The following is a 25,966-nucleotide window of genomic DNA, read 5'->3' as shown; positions in this document are numbered from 1 at the left end:
GGGGGTAGTTTTAATTTTCCTCGGGAAGACACCCACATCTTCAGCTCCGTTACGGCCTGTGTCTTCCTTATAACATCCACCCTCTGATTCTGACTTTATGTGCTCAGCAAGACACCCAGAGCGAGCTGCTGGGACGTTGGACTAGAAGGCTTTCAGGCACCGTAAACGCACGGACGTGATTCATGTGACGATCTCTTTATATTGGATTCTTTATTGATTTTAGAGAGAGAGGAAGGGAGAGGGAGAGAGAGATAGAAACATCGATGAGAGAGAACATCGACTGGCCGCCTCCTGCATGCCCCCACTGGGGATCAGACCCACAACCTGGGCCTGTGCCCTGACCGGCAATCAAACCGGCGATCTCTTGGTGCAGGGTCGACGCTCAGCCACTGAGCCACACCAGCTGGGCTTGACTCTTTGTATTTTCTGAGACCTTTGGTAAGCTCTCTTAAACACATCTTAGCCATGCTCCTTTAGGATAATAAACATCTCTGAGAGGTAAAAACAGGGGGCTGGACATGGATCAGTTCTGACCTTGGTTTGACTCCTGGCTCTGCCCTGTGCTTGTTGTAGTATTTTCCTGGGCTAGTTGATGACTCGTGCAAGCTCTTGGAGAAGATAAAGTCGTTTTCAGTCATGTCTACACATTCACCCCATTACAAAAGGGACTCAATGGGCAACCTGAGTGGCTATTTTCTAATGACGGGAACACAGCAGAAGCGATACCACAGGCCTCCAGGCCAGGCAGCGAGTGAAACTCAGGGCAGCCCCCACCTGGTTCTCTCCTGCTCTCGGGACCTCCGTCTCTGAGAGGTGGCTACTTCAAGCAGCCATATAGAGACCGCATGCCCCACCAAGAGGTCTCTGGTTTGATTCTGGGTCAGGGCACATGCCCAGGTTGTGGGCCCAATCCCCAGTGTGGGGCATGCAGGAGGCGGCCATTCGATATTCTCTCTCATCAATGTTTCTATCTCTCTCCCTCTCCCTTCCTCTTTCTCTAAAATCAATACAGAGAAAAAGAAAGACTGCATGTCCAACGGAAGTCCCAGCCACATGCCCAGCCAAAGACCCGAGCCCACAACCACACCTTCAGATGGCAGCCCAGCCCCAGCGACGTGCACGGGAGGAGAGGAGCTCATGACCTGCTGGGTGTTGCACACGTGCAGATCTGTGGGCAAAATGAATGTTGCCTGTTTTGCTTATTTGACTTATTGGGGTGACACTGGTTCACAATACCTGTATAAGATGTGGCTTCTGCTCAGGGAGCCCTCCGCCTGGCTTCCAGGGACCCCTCCCCGCGCCAGGACGCTGGAGGAGCGGCATGGGCATGACCTCCACCAGCCAGAGGGCCTACCCCACCAGCCTCTCTGAGCTCACACTCCCGCCTCGTCCTTCTCAGGCCCCTGCTTTGTCTTCGCCTTTCTGCCTCACATTTTCCATGAACTGGTTCTGTGTGAACATGTATGTGCCTGTGCATGTGTGAAGTGTGGTGCGTGTGCACACGTGTGGGTTTGCTTTGTTCCTGTCGTCCCTACTACCAGCATGCGGGCAGAATTCTGGTTTTCCGTTTCTTTCCACCGAGCCAGAAAAGTGTGTGCCACAGATGGGAATCAATGCATACTTACCGTGTGAAAGAAAATGCAATCATCTGCTAATTGTTCAATTACTGGGGACCAAGTAGTTTAAGTTTAGTAGTCCCCAGAGAACCTTGAAGTGTTACTTTTTTTTAACTCAGTAATTTGACCATTCTGTATCACAATTCCTTACTTAGATTCTAAATGTAATCATTAGTTCTATGCACATCAGAAATTAGATACTAGAAGTGGCCCAAGGGTTTACACACCAGTGCGTTTATATATCTACTTGGGGATCCAAAGAGTATCCGATGAGTGTCTATGCCGATACCCAATGTTAAATAGCATAGATGCTGTAGTATGTAAATACAGTGTATATGCATTCATATACACTGTAGCATATATTTTCTTAGAGTCTAAATTATATACCGCATATTAATATAGGAAGCCAACAGCCAATTAGTTATATGCTTACTTAGCTATCATCAGTTAAAGGGAAAGAAGAAGACAGAATTTCAGAGTACGATAAAAGAAGTCGGAATTTCTTTCAGCGTGAGTAGAGGAGCGGCTGGCTGGGGGGACCGCTCGAGAGGGACTTTGGGGGATAGCGACTCCGGACACAGGGGAAGCGGGGCTGGTGGGGCGCCGCATCCTGAGTTCTGCAGAGGGACTTGAACAACCCATGCGGTACGCTTGTTTTCAGGACAGATGTGCTTGGCAAATGTTTTCTGTTCAGAACCAAAGCAAATCTGGCTGGGTTCTCCAACAGCTATTAGTTTTCAAAAATCAGGGCATCTAAATGTCTAGTTCCCATGGACCCATGCCGACCTCTTCCCTGTGATTAGGGAGCTCAACACGGTAGGGAAGACGTGCTCCCAGACTGTCACCCAGTGTGGGTGGGGCTGGAAGAAGCAAACACCCAGTTCTCACTCCCAGCCCTTGCGCCCAGCTGGTACCTCTCCCATGGGGATGCCAGGCGCCACGGGGACTGCTGGAGAGAATGTGGGGCAGACAGGGCGTCACTGCCCACTCCCAGCAGGGACCCGGCCTCTGGGCTCCCCAGGGCAGTCCCCTTCCTACCCTTTCAGTCGTCTCTCCCTTCAGCCAGCACAGGGCGAAAGAGAAAATGGGCCATGTGAGGACAGCATCTTCCAGACTGCGGGCTCAATGTCCCCGCTTCTGCCTGCTGCTGGTGTTCCCTCACTGGGGTCTGTTTTATTTCAATGTTCATAACCTGAAGCATTCAGGAACTCTGCCTCAGGCGACAATCCCCCAGAGCCGCGGGCAGTGAGGGAGGCCTGGGCTCCACCGGGCAGCCTGTGACAGGACGCCTCTGAGCACGTGCAGGCTCGTGCCAGCTGCTCGGAAGCTGGCCGCAGACCCCGCACGCAGCCGGTGCAGCGAGGACAGCCACGACATGCCGGGTAGCAAAGGCACCTTTGCAGTGGGCTCCGAAGGCTTCGAATCCATCCCTTCTGAGAGTTATGAGTATAATTCTTTAGTTAATCTGACAGATGGCATATTCCACTGACTGGCACTTATCAGCAGGCTGGGGGAAGACCATCAGAGGCACTTTCCAAACAGGACAGTGTCATGGTTGCATTAGTAACTCATTTAGAACGACACAGTGGCGAACGAGGCCCGACCTTACCCGATCTGTGTACTGTCTGTGTCTCCTGGTGCTGCTGCTAGAGGAATGACCCCAGCGCCCAGCCAAGAATGACAGAGGCAGCCCTGAGGACACAGGTGGAGGGGCCCACAAGCATGGAAGCCGCCGCATCCAGCAAGGGCACCCAGGCAGCTGCACAGCCGTGGGAGAGGCGGCTCTGGCTGCTCATTGCTCTCTTATCCACACTTTCTTACAGAACACGAGAAACCCTACGAACTCCATCTTCCCGGACTACTCCACTTCTTCTCGCTTTGGGCTGGAACTTTCCCACAGTCGTATGTCTCAGACACGGCATTCCTGGGTCAACTGCAGGCCCAGCTGAGTTCAAGAACCAGCCCTGCCCCTGCCCAGTTGCGTCCGTTAACTAAGTGCCTGGTTTTCTCTGAGGCTCCTTGCTCTGCAGCGCCAGGTGGGGACAGCAACCCTCCCGGCCAGAGCAGGTCTGTGGACTAGAGGCCTTGCTCCCGCAGCACCTCACCATCTTCTCAGCATTAGCCATCCTCAGTCCTGGTGGCCATCGGAGTTACTCACTTTCCTCTCATCCCGCCTTCTCGATTCCCCCTCTTTGGTATCCCCCCTCTTTGGTATCCCCCCTCTTTGGTATCTGGTGTGGACAGTATGTAGGAGAATCTACAGCAAGGCATCATCCTCCACATTCTCTTAGTCATCTGAGCCCACTGCAGCCACAACTTATAATATTTTATAGCTTCTGCTAACCCTGGCTACAGGTAGGGCCTACCTCCAGTAAGCTGTGGGAGCCAGCCCCCACATGCTTTCAATGAACACCAATGTGTACAACTGTTTTTAGGCCTCCTCTGCATGTATCAGATTGCCCACGTTAAAGCAAGGTGGTGACACCTATTGTGGGGAAGTGGGCACTCACTCCCACAGCATCCCTGGCAGTGTGCTTGGCATAGCCTCGCTACATTGTATCAGGCGATGTGGCAAAACACTTACACATGTGCACACGCTTTGCCCTGACAATTACAATCCAAAGAATTTATTTAAAAATATAGTCAGTATGCCCGGCTGGTATGGCTCTGTGGATTGAGCATCGTCCCGTGAACCTAGAGGTCCCGGTTCAATTCCTGGTCAGGGCACATGCCCAGGTTGCAGGCTCGATCCTCAGTAGGGGGTGTGCAGGAGGCAGCCAATTGATGTCTCTCTCACATGGCTATTTCTATCTTTCTCTCCCTTCCTCTCTCTCTCTAAAAAAAAAAGAAAGAAAAAAAGAAAATAAATAAATAAATATAATCAGCTTTGCTCACAAAAATCTATGGGTAAATATATTCTTGCAACATTTGTAATAGTAAAAAATTGGAAACAATCTAAATGTCCAAACTACAGGATTTATTAATTGTGTATGTCCATTGTGGTACCTCCATATAATGAAAGACTGTGGTTAATGGACAATTGGCATAAAGTTATATTTATTGATATGGAATGATATTTGTGCATTGTGTGCGTGTGTGTGTCTGAGACAGATACCGGGAGTGAAATAATGTCACAGGGCCCTGCTTCAGCAGGTAGGGAGACTCTTGCTCAGCTCTTCTAGATGGGCAGACCGCTCTCCTCTGCTCCCCAGCTGCCCCATGCTTTATCACCAGGGAGAATAGGAAAATACCCCTGCATGTATGTGCCTATTAAGAGCTAAATGCCTGTGCCCCCCCCTCAAATCTATTAGTAGGGTTGAAACCCACCCCCGTGTGACTGTCTTAGGAAGTGGGGGTATTGGGGAGGTGGTAGAGCTCCCATGAATAGGGTTAGTGGGGGCCTGTCCCTTTCTGCCATGTGAGGACATGAGGGAAAGTGAGCTGGATGGGACCTGGAGAGGTCCCTGCCCAGAACCAACCCTGCTGGGACGCGGATCATGGACTTCTCCAGATCTGTCAGACATATATTTAGTGTGTTAGGAACCAGCTGGTCTGCGGTGTTTGGTTATGTGAGCCCCAGCGAGGAGGTGCCCTGGGCACTGGCCGTGGGACTCATGGGCACAGTTTTGCCTGCCCCCCCACGCCCATGAGTTGAGCACACCCGGGTCAGGTGTAGGTGCTCTGTCTATGCATGGAGGGGTGTGAGGCTCTCCGTCAGCATGCACCTCACCCAGTGCCACAGCCTCTGCAGGTGCAGGCGGAGGGGTGAGGAGGCCCCCTTAGCCTCCAATCCAGCTGTGTTTCTCAAGCCACCTCGCCAGGAGAGAGCAGACATGGTGTGCGCATGCCCATTGTCCGCCTTCCTCCACCTTCTTTGATGCAGAGCAATGGGGGACATAAGGATCAGTGGGTACCTCTGAACCTCAACATGCATATAGTGTGTGCTCACGGTGCTTCTGTGAATATCCAGGTGGTGACACGTCTGGACGGATACACACCGAAATACAACACTCATCTTCTCTGGGGATGAGATTATTTCTTGCATGAGTTACGATCATTACAATTATTCTATTTACACTTTAAACATAGAAACAAAGTGCCCCTTCAGCTTGTGTCCCATCATGGCACACACTTGGGACCTTTGCCGCAGGCTAGAAGCTGTGAGCAAGGAAAGAATCAGGGCGCCCGGGTTTGGTGGCCCCCCACTGTGTTGGGCACGGTGCAGGGGCATGGCTACATTTTTCTTCATCTTCCTACTGGCCCTTTTAGTTCAGGAGTCTCGTGTAAATGTTTCAGGGGGTGGAATGGTGGAAACCTGGTGCCGTGCACAATGTCACATGACCGGTAAGAGGCAGAGAGAGTCCAGATCTCAGTCTCACTATGTATGGCCTGCTCCCAAATCCATGTCCCTCCTGCTCAAACATCCCTATACAATGAAAGCAATAACCTTAGAAAAACGAAACATGTGCAAAGGCAACGGTGTCGCCAAATGGACATCACAGAGTGCAGAGACGGAAGGAAATCCCATAATCACAATAAACAGACACATTTTTCCTAAATCCCACCAAACCTAATCCAGACAAAACTGCCAACCCCACCATAAAATGAGGGTAAGGGGGTTTCTGAGACACAGGCATTTTGCAAATAGTGCTGAGAGTGATCTGTGCAGGCTTGGAAGCCCGAAGAGAGAGCAACTCAAAGGAATGGAAACATTGACCCTCTCCAGGCAGCACCCACTGAGGACCTGGGAGAGGGGCCCCCTCGGATCTCATCACCCTGCAAGCATGGCCAGTAAAACAACTGATTTTGCAGTGATGATACTGAGTCATCAAGAAAAGGTTACATTTTACATTCAGAATTATCTATTTGAGAAGGCAAGGAAGCGTGTAATCCATTTGAAAAAAGATTTTCATTTCAAATAGTTAGAAATTCTTCCAAAAGATTTTTGGTGCTTAAAGGATAAGTGACAGTTATCTGGAAAATTCACTTAGGTGGAACAGAGCTTCCCTGAAGATTCTAGATCAGCGAGGCTGAGTGTTGCACTTAGTGAGGCATATCTGTACCTTCTCCTTTTCGTCATTCAGTGTCTAGCTCTCTCGTCTTGCACAAGTCCTAACTTCCACGCACCGGGGTGTAAATTACTGGGAGTTAAGGATTCTGAAACCCTCTCTTGGGCACCCTGCACCCCTGTGGTGGACAGCCTTTTTCCTGCCACGAAACAAACAATGAACCAATAATATTGACAAAAACGGCTGATTCCCAGGGCGCGCAAAATCATTGCCCAAGCCCACCTGACATTTCGCAGAACCCCTGAGTGGTGTTGTAAGCAGTCCTGGAAGGTTTCTGTTTGCTTGATTTTGTTGTTTGTTCTTACAAACATGTTAATAACTAAATCAACCATTCACTTAAAAAAATAATAGCCATAGGAAAAGATTAAAAAATAGGTCTAATTTAATTTTTTCTAAAAGCAATTTTAATTTTAATGAAATCAATCGCCATGAAGCCCTCACTTCACTTTAGCTGGCACTTAGCACCCAGGACCGGCCCTGCGCGCCCTGGGGCCTCACTGCCGGTCGGCTCCCCGCTGTCTGGGCCCAGAGGGCGCTCTCTGCTCTTGGGTGAGCCTGCAGAAACCCCACTGCCGTCTCGGGGCTATTCTCTGCGCCAGAAACGTCCCACCTCCACCGCCTGGAGGCCTCGCTCGAGTGCTCTGTTCAAGGGCCTTTGCTCTCGGCACTTTGCACCGCCAGGCTGTTGCACGTTGGATGAGGTCATCACCCCCCTTTAAAGACGAGGAGAAACCTTAAGGGGCAATGACCTCCCCCCGGCACACCCTGGCCAGCAGATCCACCTCCAGCCCCTCCTGGGATCCCTCCAGCGCTCAGTGCACAGCTGCAGCTGTCACCCCCCTTCGGCAGACACGCGTCTCCTTGACCTCCCAGGTTGGCGGAGCGCGCGGGCCACCTGTGGTCACTCCGCCGGGCCTGGCGATTGGAGGGGCCGGGAGGCCTACCTGGGGTGTTGAGCAGGCGCGACCTTCTGCAGTAGTAGGCCACCTCCTGCTCGCAGTGCTCCGAGCCGTCGATCACCGCCGCCAGCTGCTCCGCGCTGCCCCCGTAGTCCAGGGCCTCCGCGTAGGGCTGCTCGGGGCTGGCCCCCTGCACGTGCGTCAGCTCCGTGTGGTTGTGCTGCACCGAGGTCCAGATCTTGTCCTCTGCCCGGAAACACAACCGAGGAAGGAAGGGTGAGAAACAAGCTCCAAAAGGATCCCAATCAGAAGGGGGCGCGGGGATGAGATAAACCAAAGAACTTAGACGCATGTCCGCTTAACCAAAGGACATAGATCACAATGCTGGGTGGGCGTGGGGATAGGGAGGAGGGTATCTGCGGGAAAAGGAGAAACATCTGTAACAAAAATGAATAAATAAATAAATTACTTAATTAATTAAAAACAAACAAACACCTTATAGACAGACAACAGTATGGAGATTCCCAGAGGAAGGGGTATGGGGGAAGGTTGAGGAGGGTGAACAGGGAGGTAAATAGAGAGACCAGGCTTCGGGAGGTGAACACACAATGCTGTATACAGGTGATGTATTATAGAACTGCACACTGAAACCGACGTAATTCTATTAACCAATGTAACCTCCATAAATTCAATTAAAAATAAACGAAAATGAATACATCACAGAAATGAATATGCTAACCTGTTAATAATTAAATGAATGCTGTTTCTAAACTAGTAGGATTATATAAAAGACAATTAAAAAGTTAATTAGTAACTTTCTGAAGTATTAAGATAAATAGAGATAATGGAAAAAAAAAAGAATCCTACTGAAAAAAAGCGGCTCATGCAAACAGTGTGGCGCGACCCTGAGTCACCCACTGTCACCCACCGTCACCCAAGGCCTGGGTGCTGTGCGGACCCGAGGGTGTGGGCACAGTGGCTTTGCTCCTGGCAGAGCTCCGCTTGGGGTCAAGGGGGAGGTCAGTAATCACATGAGCTACAGTGTGGAGCCGCACTCCATAGGCTGTGTGCTAAGCAGTTAACGCCCATTTCACATTTACAATCTTTGTTACTTCAATCAGAAGGGCGTCAACCCGCCACCACAGAAAGAGGGACATGCAGGGGAGGCTTAGGCACCTTGCTCAGGATCACACAGCTAGCAAGTGACTAAGCAAACACTGGGACCCAGGATGTTACCCCTCCCAAGCCGTCCTTCCCTCTGCTGACACACCCTCCTCTGCAGGAGAAACGCTGCCCTGGAAGATGACCTCCGAAAAACTAGGTCCCCGGGGGGGAATAAGTCCCACACAGAGAGCTGCTGTAAACGCAATTTTCAAAGATGGAATTGTGCATTTCATTAGGACCTCCAAGAACTTTCTTTCTTTAATGTTTATTTATTTATTTATTTATTTATTTATTTATTTATTTATTTATTTATTTATTTATGTTATTCTCCGTGCTACTTCTATTTACCAAAAATATCTGTGAAGGCCTCCAAGAAAAGAACATGCAGAGATGAAGACACTTGAATCAGGGAGGGAGGACATGTTTGGCCACAGCAGGTACTGATGGGAAGCAAGGAGAGAGGAGAGGAATTCGGATTTAGTAACCGAGAGAGCTGTGTGTGAAACCCCTGTCTGTTAATGACAAGCTTGGACAAGTCACCTCACTATCTGGGGCTCAGTTTTACATCAGCAAACAAATAACAATAAACATAAAAGGCAGCGAAACCACCTCTCCTGTGGCAGGCCCGTTACAGCGGAATGGCCATCAAACCGCCAAGGCTCACCCTGCCAGGCCTCAGGCGTCCATCTAATACCTGAGGCTAAAACATGCGCTACAGTGGGAATAGAACTTAATTCCACACATTTATTTACTTACAACTGAAGAAAGGAGGACACAGGAGGCCCTGAAACCTCTGTCATCTGAGCATCTTTCCCGCATAGTATCATCATTACTTTTCCTAGATTCTCAGGGTGGAAAGGAACCCAACATAGACATGTGGTTTCCTCTCCCCCACCTCCTCCATCTTACACATGAGAAAACCAGTTTAAGAAGTAAAGAAATGTCTGCCCGGTGTGGCTCAGTGGTCAAGCATCATCCCTGCACCAGGAGGTCGCCAGTTCGATTCCCGGTCAGGACGCATGCCCAGGTTGTGGGCCTGATCCCCAGTGGGGGGCATGCAGGAGGCGGCCGATCGATCTTTTCTCGCATTGATGTTTCTATCACTTTCACCCTCTCACTTCCTCGCTTTCTAAAATCAATGAAAGAAAAAAAATGGCCCTGGCCAGTTTGGCTCAGCAGTTAGAGCATCAGCCTGTGGTCCAGAGAGACCTGGGTTTGGTTCCCACTAAGGGCATGTGCCTCGGTTGCAGTTTGTCCCCGGCCCTCGTTGGGTTGTGTAAGTGGCAGCCACTCGATGTGTCCCCTTCATGCCGATATTTCTCTCTCTCCCTCCTTCTCTATCTGAACAAAAAATGGAAAAATGTCCTCTGGTGAAGATAAAAAATAAATAAATTAGAAAAAAAATGTAAATAAATGGCCCAAGTCCAAGGTATATCAGATGAGAATGACCAGCACATACACTGAAAGTAGTCATGATTCATCCCCCCACGAAGAAGCAAGACCGTGAGTTGGGAAAACAACTCCACTGTCCTGCCCGTCAGTGCTCATGCAGTAGAAGGGGGAAGAGGAGAGAGGAGTTTGGTTTCAGTGATCTCTAAAGTATTTGTTGACTCCAGAAAAGGACACATTCCTTGCAGCAGAACATGAAACTGTGCTCAAACAATCTGATTCATCTTAGTCTGTCTCCTAAAGCCAGCCACTGACAACCTGCATGCCCCCTATATTGAACTGAGGCAGAACTGCATTTTCAGTCAAGTCTTAAAAAACAAAGTTACTGAATGTTTTCTTTCAAAGTCAAAATAGGACAAGATGCTTATTGATAAAAATAATAATGTTACACAATTAATTAACAGAAAAACTTCAAAAATGCTGGTGCCAAGAGAGACCAATGCTGACAAAATACGGAAAGAAAAGCAACTGCACAGTAATTGTATCACTGTTGAGGGGCAAAGACGGACAGTTCTGCAATGTCCGCAGTGCTCAGAAACAGACAAGGGAAGGTGGTCTGATGTCAGCGGCTCTGTCACCGCCTGTCCTGGGACATTCTGCAATCCTACTCATGACGAGCTCCTCTGGCAGCTGTCTATATATCTATATATTTGTATCTAAGTCCATACAGATATAAAGATGTAAATGCAGACCTATGAATGCTCAGGGAGAGAAGGTAAATTGGTCCCCAGTCTCACTGTGTCCAGTGTGTCTGATTTCAAAAGTGATCCACATGGCATCATTCAATCATAGCATCTGGTCTCCCCTCCCAGGGAACACAGATTTCCCTATCAGTACATCCATTCAGCTCATAGTTTACACAGTCATTCATTGACTTACATATCCTCTTAGTCACTGCCTCACTTTGCCAAACCATACTCTATGGCTGGCGAGATGGAAAGGAGAACTCTGCCAGACACACGAGTCACCCTGAAGCCACTGACATCCCCTATCTCGCCTCTGAGCCCTGAGAGTAGATTGAAGTTTTAATAATTCAACTATTGGCACTCCTTTTTAATTTTTTTTTCTTTATTGATTTTAGAGAGAGAGGAAGTGAGAGGGAGAAAGAGATAGAAACATTGATGAGAGAGAACATTGATTGGCCGCCTCCTGCATGCCCCCCACTGGGCATCGGGCCCACAATCTGGGCATGTGCCTGACCAGGAATTGAACCGGCAACCTCTTGGTGCATGGGTCGATGCTCAACCACTGAGCCACACCAGCTGGGTGGCACTTCTTGATATATGTAATATAAAAAGATAAAAAGGACCACTAAGAGCTCCTAAGTGCTCCCCCCAATTCATATGGACATCACAGTCCTCCCTGCAAACACAATGTGATTGACAGTAAGAGAGCTGATTTCTCAAAACCTGAGTCTCACTGTTGGCTTTCCTTTCAAAGATATGTTTGTCCTCTGGTTTTTTTTAATTTAATTTAATGTATTTATTTTAAAATTGTTTTCTTTATTGACTTGAGAGAGAGAGGAAGGGAGAGGGAGAGATAGAAACATCGATGAGAGAAAACATTGATCGGCCACCTTCGGCATGCCCCCCACTGGGAATCGGGCTCACAACCTGGGCATGTGTCCTGACCGGGAATTGAACTGGCAGCCTCTTGGTGCAGGGTTGACACTCAACCACTGAGCCACACCGCTGGGCTCTCTGGTTACTTTTTTCCCTGGAAGACAGCAGAGTACAGACTGAAAGCAAGAGGGTAAGTGATGCACCCCCCTCCCTAGCTTCCTTGTCAGCAGTACCGATTAAGCTCTGACGCAGTGGTGTAGACCAGGGTCAGGGCCACCTGAGGGCCGCAGGGGCGAGGTCTCTGCTGCCTGCTCCAGGATGGGCACTGCGGCTGAGCTGGGGAAGGTCGGCATCAAGTCAGCTCTGGAGGGTTTTCAAACAAGTAGGTTTTGCTCTGAGCAATTCATTAGGTGGATGCAGAAAATTTATTCATGAGCCCACACAGGCTGGGACTAAAATACGGCCTGTGAAGCCAAGTACTCAAGATGGGCGATGCAGCGGTCGGGCGGAGATCCGGGCACACAGCTGGCTCCCAGTCAGGAGCTGGGTGGCGCCCGCGCGGTGCTCCCTGGTCCAAGGGTGACTTCGCTCAAGGTCAGTTTTCTCGTAGTAATATTTGAAATGCCGCCGTGATGCCCATTGTACAGGCGGTTTTAAAGACTAACTGAGGGGCTTTATATGAGGAGGCCCACTGTAACCAAATTCCGAAGTGTGCCACAGGAATCTGTGTTGCTGATTATATATAAAGGCACAAAGGATCTCCCAGAAGTGCCCAGCCGTTGTGGCTCAGTGGTTGAGAGTCCAGCATGCTCCAAGAGGTAGCTGGTTCGATTCCCGGTCAGGGCACATGCCCAGGTTGTGGGCCCGATCCCCAGTGGGGGCATGCAGGAGGCGGCCAATCAGTGTTCTCTCTCATCGATGTCTCTATCTCTCTCTCCCTCTCCCTCTCTCTCTAAAACCAATAAAGACTTTTTTTTTTTTTTTTTTAAGAACAGTTACCATTAAAAACAGGATCTCCCAGGTGTCAATTATTAACAACAGCACCCAGGAGGAAAAGCTCTGCGTGGCTGCAGGCAGTTCTCATGGTAGTTTGGCTACAAGTGTTCTTTCCCGAGCATAACGTGAGAGACTCCTCAAGGGTGACGAGGCCAACGCAGCCCAGCCTTCCCTCCCAAATCCACAGAGAACACACACCCATTTCAAAAGACCCAGAACAGGAATTTCTTTCTTTTTGAGGTTTTGTGAACTTGAACTCCCACACAAGAAAACCTAGAGAGGTTGCCCTATAACTCAAGAAGGTCCAGTGTCATGCAGAGAACGGCAGTAAGTCACCTGAATGTTATTGCTGGGAAAGCGTCACTCAGCCCTCCAGGCTTCAACCAGCCTCTGCTGGCCTGCAGCGCCCACCCCACAGGACGATGCGCTCGTCTCCAGGAAGGCATGCAGGCCGCAGGTGTCTTGAGATGCCCTGGATTATGGACAAGTCCATATCCAAGTCTGAAGTTTCCTCATTGAAAACAGGGGCTTTACTATGGCTTTTTGATGATAGTGTTATAATGATTTATAATATTATAATTATATAGTTTACGTGGATACATAATAGATTGTCTAGCATGTAAAAGAGTTAAGGATTTATGCACATTAGGAAACAATGAGAACGTCAGCTTCATCCCTTAGAGAGTTGGGGTGGGGATCTCATCCTGAAAATGAGGTTAAAAAGCAGGATGGAGTCAGTTCCTTGTGCTATAGCTGCTGCTGTATGTGATAAATGATGACCATCTCGTTCAATTATCTTTCACTCTGAAATGGCCTCATGTCTCCGTATATTTATTGGTGTCCCTTACATTTCCTGAATTTTCTTCAGCAGAACATGTTGTTTAATTCTCAGGACCTCAGACACCTGAAATAAACACTGATACTACCCTGTACTTTCCGGTTTATTCTCCATCAGTCATTCTGCTGGACAACCTCCCCTCCCCCCACGGTCATGATGAGAAGCTGAGCAGCCGCTCTCTGCCGGCTCAACAGAGCACAGGTCTGGACTTAACCAGGACACATTTTTTTGCTCAAGAACTGGCAAGAATCTGTTTATTAAGCACTTCACTTAATCTAAAGTAATAGTTATTATATATTTGAAATTGTTGCTTTTTTCCCCCCTCCAGTACATGGTTTGCAAGTACTTTCCCCACTTCATAGGTTGCCTTTTCATTATGTTGATTGTTTCTTTTACTGTGCAGATGGCTTTTTGTGTGATGTGGCCTCACGTGCTGACTTTTGCTTTTGTTGCTTACGTTTTTGGTATCACATCCAAAAAATCATCAGCAACACTGCTCTCAAGGAGCTTTTTACCAATGATTTTTTTTCTTAGGAGATTCATGGTATCGGGTTTTATGTTTAAGTCTTTGATCCATTTTGAATTAATTTTTTTGAATGGTGTAGAACAGTGTTCTGATTTCATTTTTCTGCGTGTGGTGATCCACTTTTCCCAGCACCACTTACTGAAGAAACTGTCCTTTCTCCATCAGGTGAGTGTGAGTTGACTGGTTGAATGTGAGTGGACTGTAATGCAAGGGCTTATTCCTGGGCTCTCTAGGCTGTTCCATTGGTCTGTATGTGTATATTTTATGCCAATGTGATACTGTTTTAATAACTATAGCTTTGTGGGAAAAGAAAGATGTTTTTTAAGACTACAAACTTGAAGATAAGTACATTCCGGAGATCTAATGCACACCTTAGTGCTTATAGTCAAGACTTTTGTGATATAAACTTCAAAGTTGCTAAGAGACTGCATTTTGTTGTCATCATAGAAAAAGACAATTAGGTGATGTATAGCGGTATTAGCTAATACTACCATGGTATCACATTGCAATATATAAAGGTATGAAATCCATACATCATACACCTTCAACTTAAACAGTGTAATACATCGATAACATCTCCATAAAAATGTATAAATATGAATAAAATATGTGTTTTTTAAAGCATTATTTAGCCATGATGAGTCTTCACTTGCATACCTGTGCCTATCTCATAACCTTCAGCCACACCACTTAGCATGCCCCCTTTACACAATTACAGGTCATAGGCTATCAACTAGCAATAGCCTGTGTGATCAAGTTCCAAAGCATTATTTCAAAGACATAACAATATATTGTTATGTAGATTAGTAAAGCATTCTGCTAATTGCATTGTGAATTTAGCATTCGTTCTACTCCCATTAAGTTATTAGATATTCCAAGATGTAAAAGGCATCGTTCATTCATGTGCTCTGACATGCGTTCAGTTAGTGCTGTACACACACAGGACCACAAGGCGCCACCAAGCTCCTTCAGAAGCTCACCCTTATTTTGGGGAAACAGTCATGTACACAAGGACAATGATCTCAACTGCTGTAAGTAATCTTGAGCTTACTAGGGAGTGAGACTGCCCAGAGGTCTGCTGGGGGCAGGGAAGGGTGGGTGCTATTTGAGAAGTCTGTCAGGTGACACTGCACACAGATCAATGGGAGTCTTTGTCCTCTGACCCAGGAGCCAAGGCTAGCACGGGGCACCTTGTAGGACTTCAGGGAACCATTGTCCAGTGAGGAGATTAGGTTATCTCTCGTATTCGTGTGCTGCTGGGTTCTCTGCTCCAGCACCCTCAGGGCTGCTCCTCTATGCATTGCTGTGTGATGGTCCCAATTTAAAAACAGAAATTTTAAGTTATAAGGTCAATACACCCATACATTCGATAACAACATCAACAGGAGAAGAGAACAGAGATGCACCAAGTCCCAGGAGAGTAGTCGTGGTGGAATTTCTGCAACATTCTATGAGGTGGTGGAATCTTTCCAAGTCATCACCCAGAAGGCCCTGTGTGACCCCTCATCCTGGGTCTCCCAGGGACCTGCCTGACTCCTCTTGCCCTCATTTCCGGAGCTGCTACTGTTTCCATACAGAGCTAGTTACGGTTATATTATACATGTTCCTCCTCTTGTTCTATCGGATGACTGCTATCATTGTGATAATCATCATTATTAACAATAATGATTATAGATGCCGCAAGGTGTTCCGTCTGTTACCATGAAGATTGTGCTTAAAAAAAAAAGAATAAACAAAAGAAAAGTGAAATAGGAAAGACAGGCAAAAAAAAATAACTGACTAATAAGACCTCATTCTATACACATATTTGTCTCTTTGCAGACCAAAAAAAGCCGCAATTTTTCTATCACAGTAGTTACAAGATTGTCAATACCCAACTTAATTGAAGTTAAATCACTGTGGGGAGCTGCTGACCGTCCTTTGAAAAATGTGCCAATTCACTTACCCGCCTCCTGTAATAAAGCAAGTGTGTATAAGGTCCCTGGGGTCACTTCCGGTACAGTTATCTGCGTTGACAAGCGGATTCTGCACACCGAGAGTAAAGGCAGCTTCAGTAGCCCCCGAAGCACGGGCCCTGCCCCTCATTCACCATGCACACACTGCAGCCTGGACACCTCTCGTCCTTTGGCATTGAAGCTACTTACTTCCCCATGTTTCCATGGAATCCGGCTTCAGTCCAAGCAGTGACGCGGGAAAGGCTGCGTGGGGACTTCTGTGGGCAGTGGGGGCGGGGGCCGCGGAGGAAAGAGCGGGCTCAGACCTCAGGCCCGGCCGGGCAGCCCTGGCCAGGCTCCTGATCACGGGAGAGACACGCACCCGCCCCGGACCTCGGTCTCACCTGTGCACGGGCGCAGCCCACGTTCAGCAGCGTGGGGAATCGATACCCCTCCCGGAGCTGGCCGGGCGCGGGGCCTGGCTGCGGACCCGCACGCGCAGCACCTCGAAGGGCTGCAAGCCACCGGATGAGGTGACTCGGGGACCAGAGGGACCGCCTCCTTTTTCGAACAGGACGGGCACCTGTGCTGAGGGGTCACTGCGTGTTTCTCTCAACGTTTAAAGGAAGGGGCGACATTGACTATGCGACGATTTTCAGCTCCTTTCAAGGCATTGGAACTCCCTCCGGAGCCCTGTTCTCTCCGCTGGGGATCAGCTCAGCTGCCCCAGCGAGACTCAGGCTCACCTTGTGAGCCCTCTGCACACACACTGCTTTGGGGGTTTCTGAGCTTTGGGGGTCCGAGCATCACCGGTCGGGGCCCTGGTGGCTACGGGCTCTGTGCGGACTGGACAGACCCCTGCGGAGGCCAGGGCGGCTGCCCAGTGGGCCCTGCCTTACGAGCCCACGCGACACGCTTGGCTACGCTTTATCCCCGGCTTCACTCCGGCCCTCCGTTTTATGTTCCTTTCGGGAGTGTTTTTTTCTCGTTGCTTCCTCTCAAACAGGTGCCGGGATCACAGAGACCCGGGGCTCCGTTTCATGGTCTTGGGGGGAGGGTGTTTGTGAATGGACTCCGAGCACAGTGTATTCTACGTGTTTGTGTGTTATTTGCTGGTTTATTCAAGGACGTTTTATTAAATGCTTAGTGTGTGCAGAACATCGTGTTAGGTATTGAAAAGGTGGTAGGATGAGGGGCACGAGGCTAAATGACACTCTGAACAGCTGGTTCTGAGAAAGCGGGACAGCAGCTGGGACAGGAGAGGAGGGTTTGGCCAGCTCAGTGCCACCCTCTGAGCAGGGAAGGGGAGGAAGGGACCTCCAACATCACCACCGGTGGGAAGAGGCCTGTGAAGCTGACGGGAGGGCTTGCGTTGCTGTTAGAGATTTTATGGGATCTTTAGTGCAGTCTTGACGACTCCACGCTGAGCTTCTCCGGAAGAAGCTGGGCCCTTACAGAGACCCAGCTCAGTCTCCACATCCGAGGGACACCGGCCATGCTCTCCAACCTCTCTGACCCTACCTCTTCTCAAAATGCACACGAGATAGACTCTCGACCTCAAACTTGATCACGTGGATTGAGATCCACTCTGACACAGCATAACCCAGTGTCCGGCTACCAGTTCACAATCAACAGTAATGCCCTCCCCTTGGGTCAGAAGAGCTAACGGTGGCTAAGACTGAACTCATACACACCCACAAGGGCTGAGCTGACCATGGAGGTGTCCCTTTGTCTGAAGAAGGAGAAGCCACGGCCTCAATCACAGCTCCTCTTACCCGGTCAGATAGGAGGCAAGCTCTATGTAAATGTAAGAGTGTCCACTTACTCTGCTTTGTGGATTGTACACCCTGCTTCTGGAGGTTATTGGGAAAAAAAACCTCCCAGAAGAGGGAGAGCAGAAGCCCCCATCTCTCTTCCAGCGACATGCTGGCTCTGCAACGCCCGCCTGCGTTTTCTCTGTGCACAATGAAATCGCTCACAAGCAGTACGGTCCCATTGCTCCAGAAACAGTAAGCACATGTAACACCTAGAACTTCATTTCCAAAAGCAATTGGCTACAACACTGAACTGTACTACTGGGAAATAGCTGAATCTGGGTCTACGTAGGGAAAGATCCGGGTAACGTCTTGGAACATCTTGAGCTGAAAATCCAGGCAGTTCTGCAAGATTAGTGGAGGCAGGTAAGGAAGACAAGGGCTGAATGAAAGGGACCGTGGCTGGCTATCTCAGGCACAGTTTTAACATAGAAAATAGAATGATGGTGGTAACAACATTTTAAAATGAAATCATTCATGAGTTTATGGTCACACAAGGCAGGTGGGGGAGGGCACGGGAGACAAAGCAGCTCTTCTGTAGAGAAGAAGGAAGAATGAGAGGTGCACATGTAGGAAAATACAGACTTAGAAAAACAACATGAGCAATTCTGGTGTAATAAATTCTATAGTCAGGATCATTAGCAGATTTGGAGAAAATGCTGGGGAGCAGGATATTCCAATAGAACCACATAGACAATTACTGATGATGAACTACCTTGGAAATGCCGAAATATAGCAGAAGTGCTTTTAGCCAAGGGAGGGGCTGAACATCTCCACTGAATGCAGACTGATGTCCTAGCCTTCTAATGGGGTGCGCTGAGGAGAACACACTTTACCCATGTGGTTTTCTTTCCAAAATATTCTAACAATGACAAATAATCACCAAAATCCAAAATATGGAACATTCTACTTAAGCGCTTGCTTGTACTACTCTTCAAAAAATGCATGGTATCAGAAGCAAACAAAATGATGGGAGTTCGGAGAAGGGGTTTCTAGTGAAAAGATACTAAAAGGACATAACAAGCAAACCCATCCTGTGGCAGGTGCTTCATTCCTAAATAAAATAGTAACACAGACTCTGCTATAAAAGACACAACAGAGACAAGAGGGATGCTATATTGGATATTGATTCAATTAATGCTTGTTTTGTATAAGGCTTGGCATTGAGGTTGCATAGAATAATGCCTTTATTCTAAGAGCTACAGGCTGAAGTCTTTAGGTTTAAGTTGTCATTATGTCTACCACTTATTTTTAATAGTTCTGGGAAAACAAAGGCAATTTATGAGGAGGAAGGAAGAAAAGGGAAGGGAGAGAGAGAAGGAGATGAGGGCAGCACGCATGTACAAATGTGGTAGAAATGTTAACTGTTGGAGAATTTAGGTGAAAGTATATATTGACTTATTTTAGTGTTTTTTCAATTTTTCTGTAAGTTTGGACACTTCAGAATAAACACACTTTGGTGAACAAAAGACAGTGCTGCGCACAGTGCTTCCCAGGCAGTAAGTGCCCAAATCTTTCCTGTTGTGCTCCATCCCGTCCACGTGTGTGCGCTTTCACACACACACACACACACACACACACACACGCACACACACACATGGCTGAGGATGGGCTGGCCCAATAACTGTCAAATAGCGGAAGTCATGATCAAATTCAACCAGCGACACCATGATAGCACTCATGTTCAAGTGTGAGCATTGATTGGTTATGTTGAATGGATGTTCATGAACGATTTTAGTGTGTCTGGTGCTCTCTCATGAAAATTCTTGATTGCTATTTTAATTACTGAATCCCCAGAAAACAGAGTCATGGTTTCTGGGAATAGAGTCATAAAAATAATAAATGATAGCTACCTTGAATTGGGTATACAATGCCAGACATTCTTTCTTATGAATTACATCAGTCATTTCATAAGAGCCTCATGATGATTTTAAAAATAAGTGTTTAATTACGGTAGAGGAACATGGAGGCCAAGTCACTCACCTAAGTCATACGTGACAGAACTACAACGTATCACTTTGGGATTCACTTTGGGATTCAAACCCCACCCATGATCTTGTAGGCTTTGCTGGATTTGTCTGATATTTTTGATGAAGGAAATTAAAGGGAGAGCCATAAGAACTGACAGGAAAAGAAACTTCGCAGAATAAAAGAACAAGAGCTTGGTTTCAGGAAGGAGGTGATTGGATGATATTCCAGAGGAGCCAAACCAGACGTCCAGCGTGAGCACTGCCCAGAATACGGACAGCTAGCACTGGACACCGCGTGGACACTGTCTAACCTGGCATCACCCCATCCAGCTTCTCTCCGCGAATAGATAGACATATAACGCACGCAAACACGTGTGCGTGGAAGCAAGCCTGCATGGTGTGCGCGAGGCGAGTCCACACGAGGGCAGGAGTCTCTGAGGTGACTAGCTTTGCCTCTTTGGGATTCACACGTCTTGAAATCATAAGCGACCTGCTCATCTTGGCTCTTTTATCCTTTGGGACATCTAGACCCTCTGATTCCCCATCTCTCCCTGGAACCCTGGACTCAGCACAAAAGGGAGCAGCTGCAAGCTAGTGTTCTGGGAGACACCTGGACTCCCATTTACTATTTCACTCTTCTGAACATGAAGAATCCAGCGAACGTTCGCTCTGCTCAGATGCACAAGCCAGGAGCCCTCCAGCAAGGGGAGGACCCTCTGGTTCCTGCTCACTGCTGCACATCCGAGACCCTGCTCAGCTCAGCAGAATTGGTTTCCCTTGTTCTCCTCTCTGTCTGACTGTGCAACACCGATTTATCAAGGTCACACCTACTCCTCAAGCCCTGTGTCTCCCAGGAAGCCTTCCTTGATCGCTGTTATCCCGGAACTGCCTCAGCATCTGGATCGCCCTCTGCTGGTGGTGAGGAGGACCTCCGCGCCAGAGCTCGGGAGAACGCCAGCGACCGCACGGACTGTATCACTTGAGTTGCTCATATAACTACATTTCATCTGCAGACCAACCCACAGAGGTGAGAGTAACTGCCCATCCCTCCTGCACACATAGGGAATTCAGTCTCGTGGAAGTAGACTCTCCTCGGATCCTGTGGCTGTTGAGACCCTTCAGGGTAACTGTGAATGACACAGCATGGCTAGTGAAGTGCCTATAGCCTGGATGTGAAATGTGAGGTCCTTGGGCATGGAGGTCCGTGGTTTGCAGTAGCCCACACAGCACTGCGCACAGCCCGTCTCAGCAAACACGGTTGGCTGGACTGTCCTGACCCCTGCAGCATGGAAGGTAGGGTTCAGGTATCAGCAATAAATGTGTGCTATGAAACGTCCTTCAAGAAAGTGTCAGGCCCTGGCACTTTCAGCGATTAGAGTGTCGGCCTGTGGACCAGAGAGTCCCGGGTTCGGTTCCCGCTAAGGGCACGCACCTCGGTTGCAGTTTGTCTCCAACCCCAACTGGGGCCGAGTGAGTGGCAGCCAGTCGATGTGTCTCTCTCACATCCATGTTTCTCTCTCTCTCTTTATCCCTCTTTCCCTCCTGCTCTATCTGAAGATAATTGAAAAAACATGTCCTCAGGTGAGGATAGAAAAAAAAAAAAGAAGAAAAATGCTATTTCTTATCACTGTCCTAAACTTATTAAAGAAACAGTTATGGGAATGGCCTAGAAAATGGCATTTTAAACATTCATCTCAGATCATTCTTTGAAGAAATAAGATTTAAGAATCTTTGCTTTTTATAATCTTTATCTAATATTCATAAAAACCTTGGAAGGTGGGCATGATGATCCCCACTTGACAGACGAGGAAAGTGAGGACCAGGGAGGTCAAGTGGGGTCATGGAGACCTCATTCCTCAGACTCCTTCCCCGGAGGTACCTGGCCTGGTGCCACTGACTGGCACGTGGGGGCTTCACAGGCCAGAGAAGGGTCTGCTTCTTTAGACATGTGGCTCTTTGTTTGCTCCAGACCCTCTGTTTCTCCCAGCCTAGGAACCCAGGGATGGGAGTCACAGACCTAGCTCCACTTTCTGGGAGACTCATGTCAGCACGTGAGACCTCGGACAAGGACACAGCTTCGAGATGTCTGTGTGTCCGATGTGAGTAAGAGAACAGCACCTCCCAGGCTTGCTGCAGAGCCAGTGATGTCATGCGAATACAGTGCTGCAGGGCACTGCACATTCGAAGATGCTTATTTGCATGTTAGTTATTTCTACTAGAAGTGCAGCTCAGAGGACAGGCCAATCTACCAGCTCTCCTGGGTCAGCCCTGGCTCCTGGGTACGGTTTCTGTCATCTCTATCAGCTTCTATTTTATTGTCCACCTTGTGTGAAATATCTGTTGACAATGTCTGCTCACTCTTTGTCCTGTGAGACCCTTTAGAACAAGGACAGACATTCATTTAGTGACCGTGGCACCTTGCCCAAGTTCGTGCTCAAAAGTGTATTTGAACGGCACTTTCTAAATGAGCATCTAAATGAGTCATTGAGTGACTGACACACGAGGGGATAACGTGTGAGTCACTCGACACATGAAAGATGGATGTGGGAAGACGAAGGAAGGAATGCCAGGCGTCAGTGAAGGGGGGTGGGTGCGTGGATAAGCAAATAGGTGAGTGGGAATCACACTGCAGTCGCCCCCCTTTGGTCCTGGACCGTCTCTTCTCACCCACGTGGTTGGAGCCCACAGGCGGTGGGATGGACGTGAGGAAGCCGTTTCTCTGAGAGCCTGCTAACATTCTTGGCACCCCAAAGGTGACGATGCTTCATTTAAGGGCAATCTGCATCTTTACAACTTAGCAGTTGTATCTAATGGTCCAATTTAGTAGGAGATTATGCCCCTGCCAGCCCAGAGAGACCACTTAAAGCCCAGAACTTAGCAGATCCCAACTTTGCCTTAGAGACCAGCCTTCTAGAATCCCTATGTGGTCACCACGCCGTGGCTGACAATGGAAGATGTTAAACAGGGAGAAATACACTTAAAAAGGGCTTTCTTCTTCTAAGTTGTTATTCTTCTTCTTTATGCAAAAACAAAAAAAGTCCTCTGGACAACACTTTCTTCACCGAAAACAATGTGTCCCTCTTAACTCCAAGTGGCAATGTGGTGTCATTCCAACTGAGTAAATGGCCACAGCAAGAGGCACCCTGAGTGAGTCCCAGACAGGAAAGGACACCTGCTAGCAGGGGTGCAGCTTGAGGGCTCCTCCCTAGGTGAGATGAGCCTGTGGCCCTTTAAGACACTGGATGTGTTTCCAAGAGAGGAAGGAGGAAGAACAGGAGAGAACAACCTATGTTTTCCTTACCACCTGCTCTGCACGAGTCCCTCCAGCATTGCTCAGCGCTAACTCCTGTAACTGACTACATCGCAATAACAGAAAGCTGTTGTCATCGACTTCCACTTACAGACTGAGGAACTGGGTGCAACAATCAAGGGCCGTTCTCGCCGCCCCACAGACCATAATTATCATAAATTCTAATTATAATAATTTGGAGGATTGTTAAGTGCAGGCATTGTTCTAAGACTGATAATTAATGCATTTGAGCTTGTACATCTGCACAACCATGCACTTCAAACATTGAAAGCCATACATAAGGAGCTTGGAGTTTGCAGAGAGAGATGAAGAAAGGGGGTGGTAAGGCAAGATACCTATGTTCTTAAGAGATCTATCTGGCTGTTGTGTGAATTGTGAATCAGAGCAGAAGGCTGAAGATGGATGTTTTTTACCAAAAGGACATGAGAAGACAGACTCTGCAGAGTGGGGACCATGTCACCCTCATCTCTCCACCTTCGGTGCCTTGTCTGCTCCTGACAGACAACCAGCACACACCAGGCAGCACACACCAGCTCGCGTTGCTGACAACCAGCACACACCGGTCAACACACACTGGCTTGTGGTGCTGACAACCAGCACACACCAGGCAACACACACCGGCTCGCGGTGCTGACAACCAGCACACACCAGGCAACACACACCGGCTCGCGGTGCTGACAACCAGCGCACACTGGCTCACAGCTGTCAAAAATAATGTACTGAAAAGCTGAGTGAGACATCCATGGCCATACGTTGTCTGCATCGTCCGTCATGAGTAACCCTCATTTTCTCTACTCCGCCAGGTCCTTGGGCAGGCATCTGTAAACTGTGGACTCACTGACAGTGGTCTACCTTTGGGAAGCAAGGCAACAACTGGTAGACCTAAGTGATGAACATGTTTATCTTTTTCTGTCGCTAGTTTGGATGATAATCTGCTACCTGCAGCAACACTGATGACTGTGAGCAAGCATACTAGAGACTTCAGCTGTGCCCTCCCTGCCTACTCCGTCATGCAATCTTTGATGAATTTTAGTGAAGACAGAGCCTGCTGCCACAGCAGTGAGGAACAGCATTATAATAGTGAGAGTGATAAGAAACGGAGACTCCCGAGGTGGTTTGCTGGGAGCTGTTGGAGAATGAAAACAAGTTTCACTCTGGAGAGTTGACTACACATTCCTCACAAACTCCTTGAAACACTGGATGCTGTCTGTGGAGGTGTGGATGCATGAAATTAGCAGTGTACTCATCGAGATAAGAAATACATGTGCCTTTGTTAGTGGTTATAGACAAAACGATTTTGCATATCCATGTGCATTTTTATCTACAGAAGAAAGACAGTGTGTGGCTAGGCAATATTTGTGAACATGCTGACAAGATGTTTTGTTAACATTAAAAACATAAACCGAGTAGAATGAGTTTAAATATCAAATTCTAAGGAAAGTCTTGTCAGGGTGCCTCACCCTTCTAATTCTTCTTTATTGATACGGGAAATTTCCACTCAGAAATGGTCCCCCAAGGCTGCCAGAGCTTCAGAAATCTTGACACCTAAAGAAGGGGTAATGCCTTTATCTCAAAAGGAGGCCATTTTTATCACTTCCGTTTTACTGATAAGAAAACCAAGATCCAGACATGCTAAATGCCCGTCCCAGGTCCGGCAGCCAGCATGCGCTGGCACTGGAGGTTTGACTCCAGTGTGAATACTAACATGTGCCACCCCATCCCCCGTTACTCCATTGGAAGAAAAGGCCTTTGGAGCTGGATGGACAGAAATGGAAGCTGGGGGTAATGCAAAGAGTAAGGATGATCAAGCCCAGTTAAATTAGATGTTGAAGCAGAATCCACAGTACCAAATTATTTGTTTAATAAATTAACGAATGAAAAAAATAAAAGGGAAGACTCATGGGCACAGACAAGAGCATGGTGATCACCCGAGGGGAAGGGAGGTGTGGGAGGGGAAGTGGGAAAGGGGGAGAAATGGTGATGAAAGAGACTTGACTTGGGGTGGTGAACACACAAAAGATATACATGTGATGTGTTGCAGAATTGTACCCCTGAAGCCTGTATAATTGTATTAACCAATGTCACCTCAGTTCATTCAACTAAAAAAAAATGTTTACAATGAAACCATTGCTTCTTTTCCCCGGAACTGAGTGGGACAGCAGCTTCCCCGGCTGGGGACCACAGGTCAGGCTGTGGACCTTCAACAACACTTGCTTGCACCTCTCGAGTCAGTCTGATCCTTCTGCTTTTCTATTCTTAGACTTAAGACAAATAATGAGAAGGGGGAAGAAGAAACGGAGAAAGATAGAAATTAATCTTTAATCTGTCTGGGATGTCTCCGCAGTTTGTTTACACGGGGACTCAGGAGTGTGAAGTAATGCAGAGATTCCCCACACCCTGTCTCCCACCTTCCATCCAGGAGCCCAGAGCCCAGTGGGGACACAAGGAAACATTGGTGTTTACAACGGAGTATGAACCGTGCCGTGGTGGAAACGCAGCATCCAGACTGCTGCACCCTCAGGGTTAACAGCAGGGGTGTCCAGAGAAGCAGAGCCAACAGGATGCAAATATATTTATATCTATCTATCTATCTATCTATCTATCTATCTATCTATCTATCCATCCATCCATCCTCTATCATCTATCTCAGATACGTATGATTACGGAGGCTCGCTAAGTCCAAAGACTGCAGAGGAGGCCAACAGGCTGGAGACCAGAACAAAGGTGCAGTTCAAGCTTGCAGGCTGTCTGCTGGCAGAGTCTCCTTGTTGGGGAGATCAGTACTCATTCCACCCAGCCACTGAGCGAACTGGACGAGG

The 25,966-nt window shown here is 48.2% G+C and overlaps 1 protein-coding gene across 2 annotated transcripts in view; it reads right to left on the bottom strand.

Annotated features, from left to right (window-relative positions):
• The window catches only part of CNTNAP5 (contactin associated protein family member 5), an 883,849-nt gene that overhangs the window by 296,090 nt on the left and 561,793 nt on the right, over positions 1–25,966 (bottom strand). For both annotated transcript variants that reach the window (XM_036254192.1, XM_036254193.1), the window contains exon 13: positions 7,630–7,830. In XM_036254192.1, coding sequence (XP_036110085.1) covers positions 7,630–7,830 — 201 coding nt within the window. The remainder of the gene's footprint in view (positions 1–7,629; positions 7,831–25,966) is intronic.

The sequence above is a fragment of the Molossus molossus genome, unplaced genomic scaffold (assembly GCF_014108415.1).
Source record: "Molossus molossus isolate mMolMol1 unplaced genomic scaffold, mMolMol1.p scaffold_m16_p_11, whole genome shotgun sequence".
Taxonomy (NCBI): domain Eukaryota; kingdom Metazoa; phylum Chordata; class Mammalia; order Chiroptera; family Molossidae; genus Molossus; species Molossus molossus.
The sequence above is the reverse complement of the archived record's forward strand: the minus strand, read 5'-3'. Positions and strand labels throughout refer to the sequence as shown.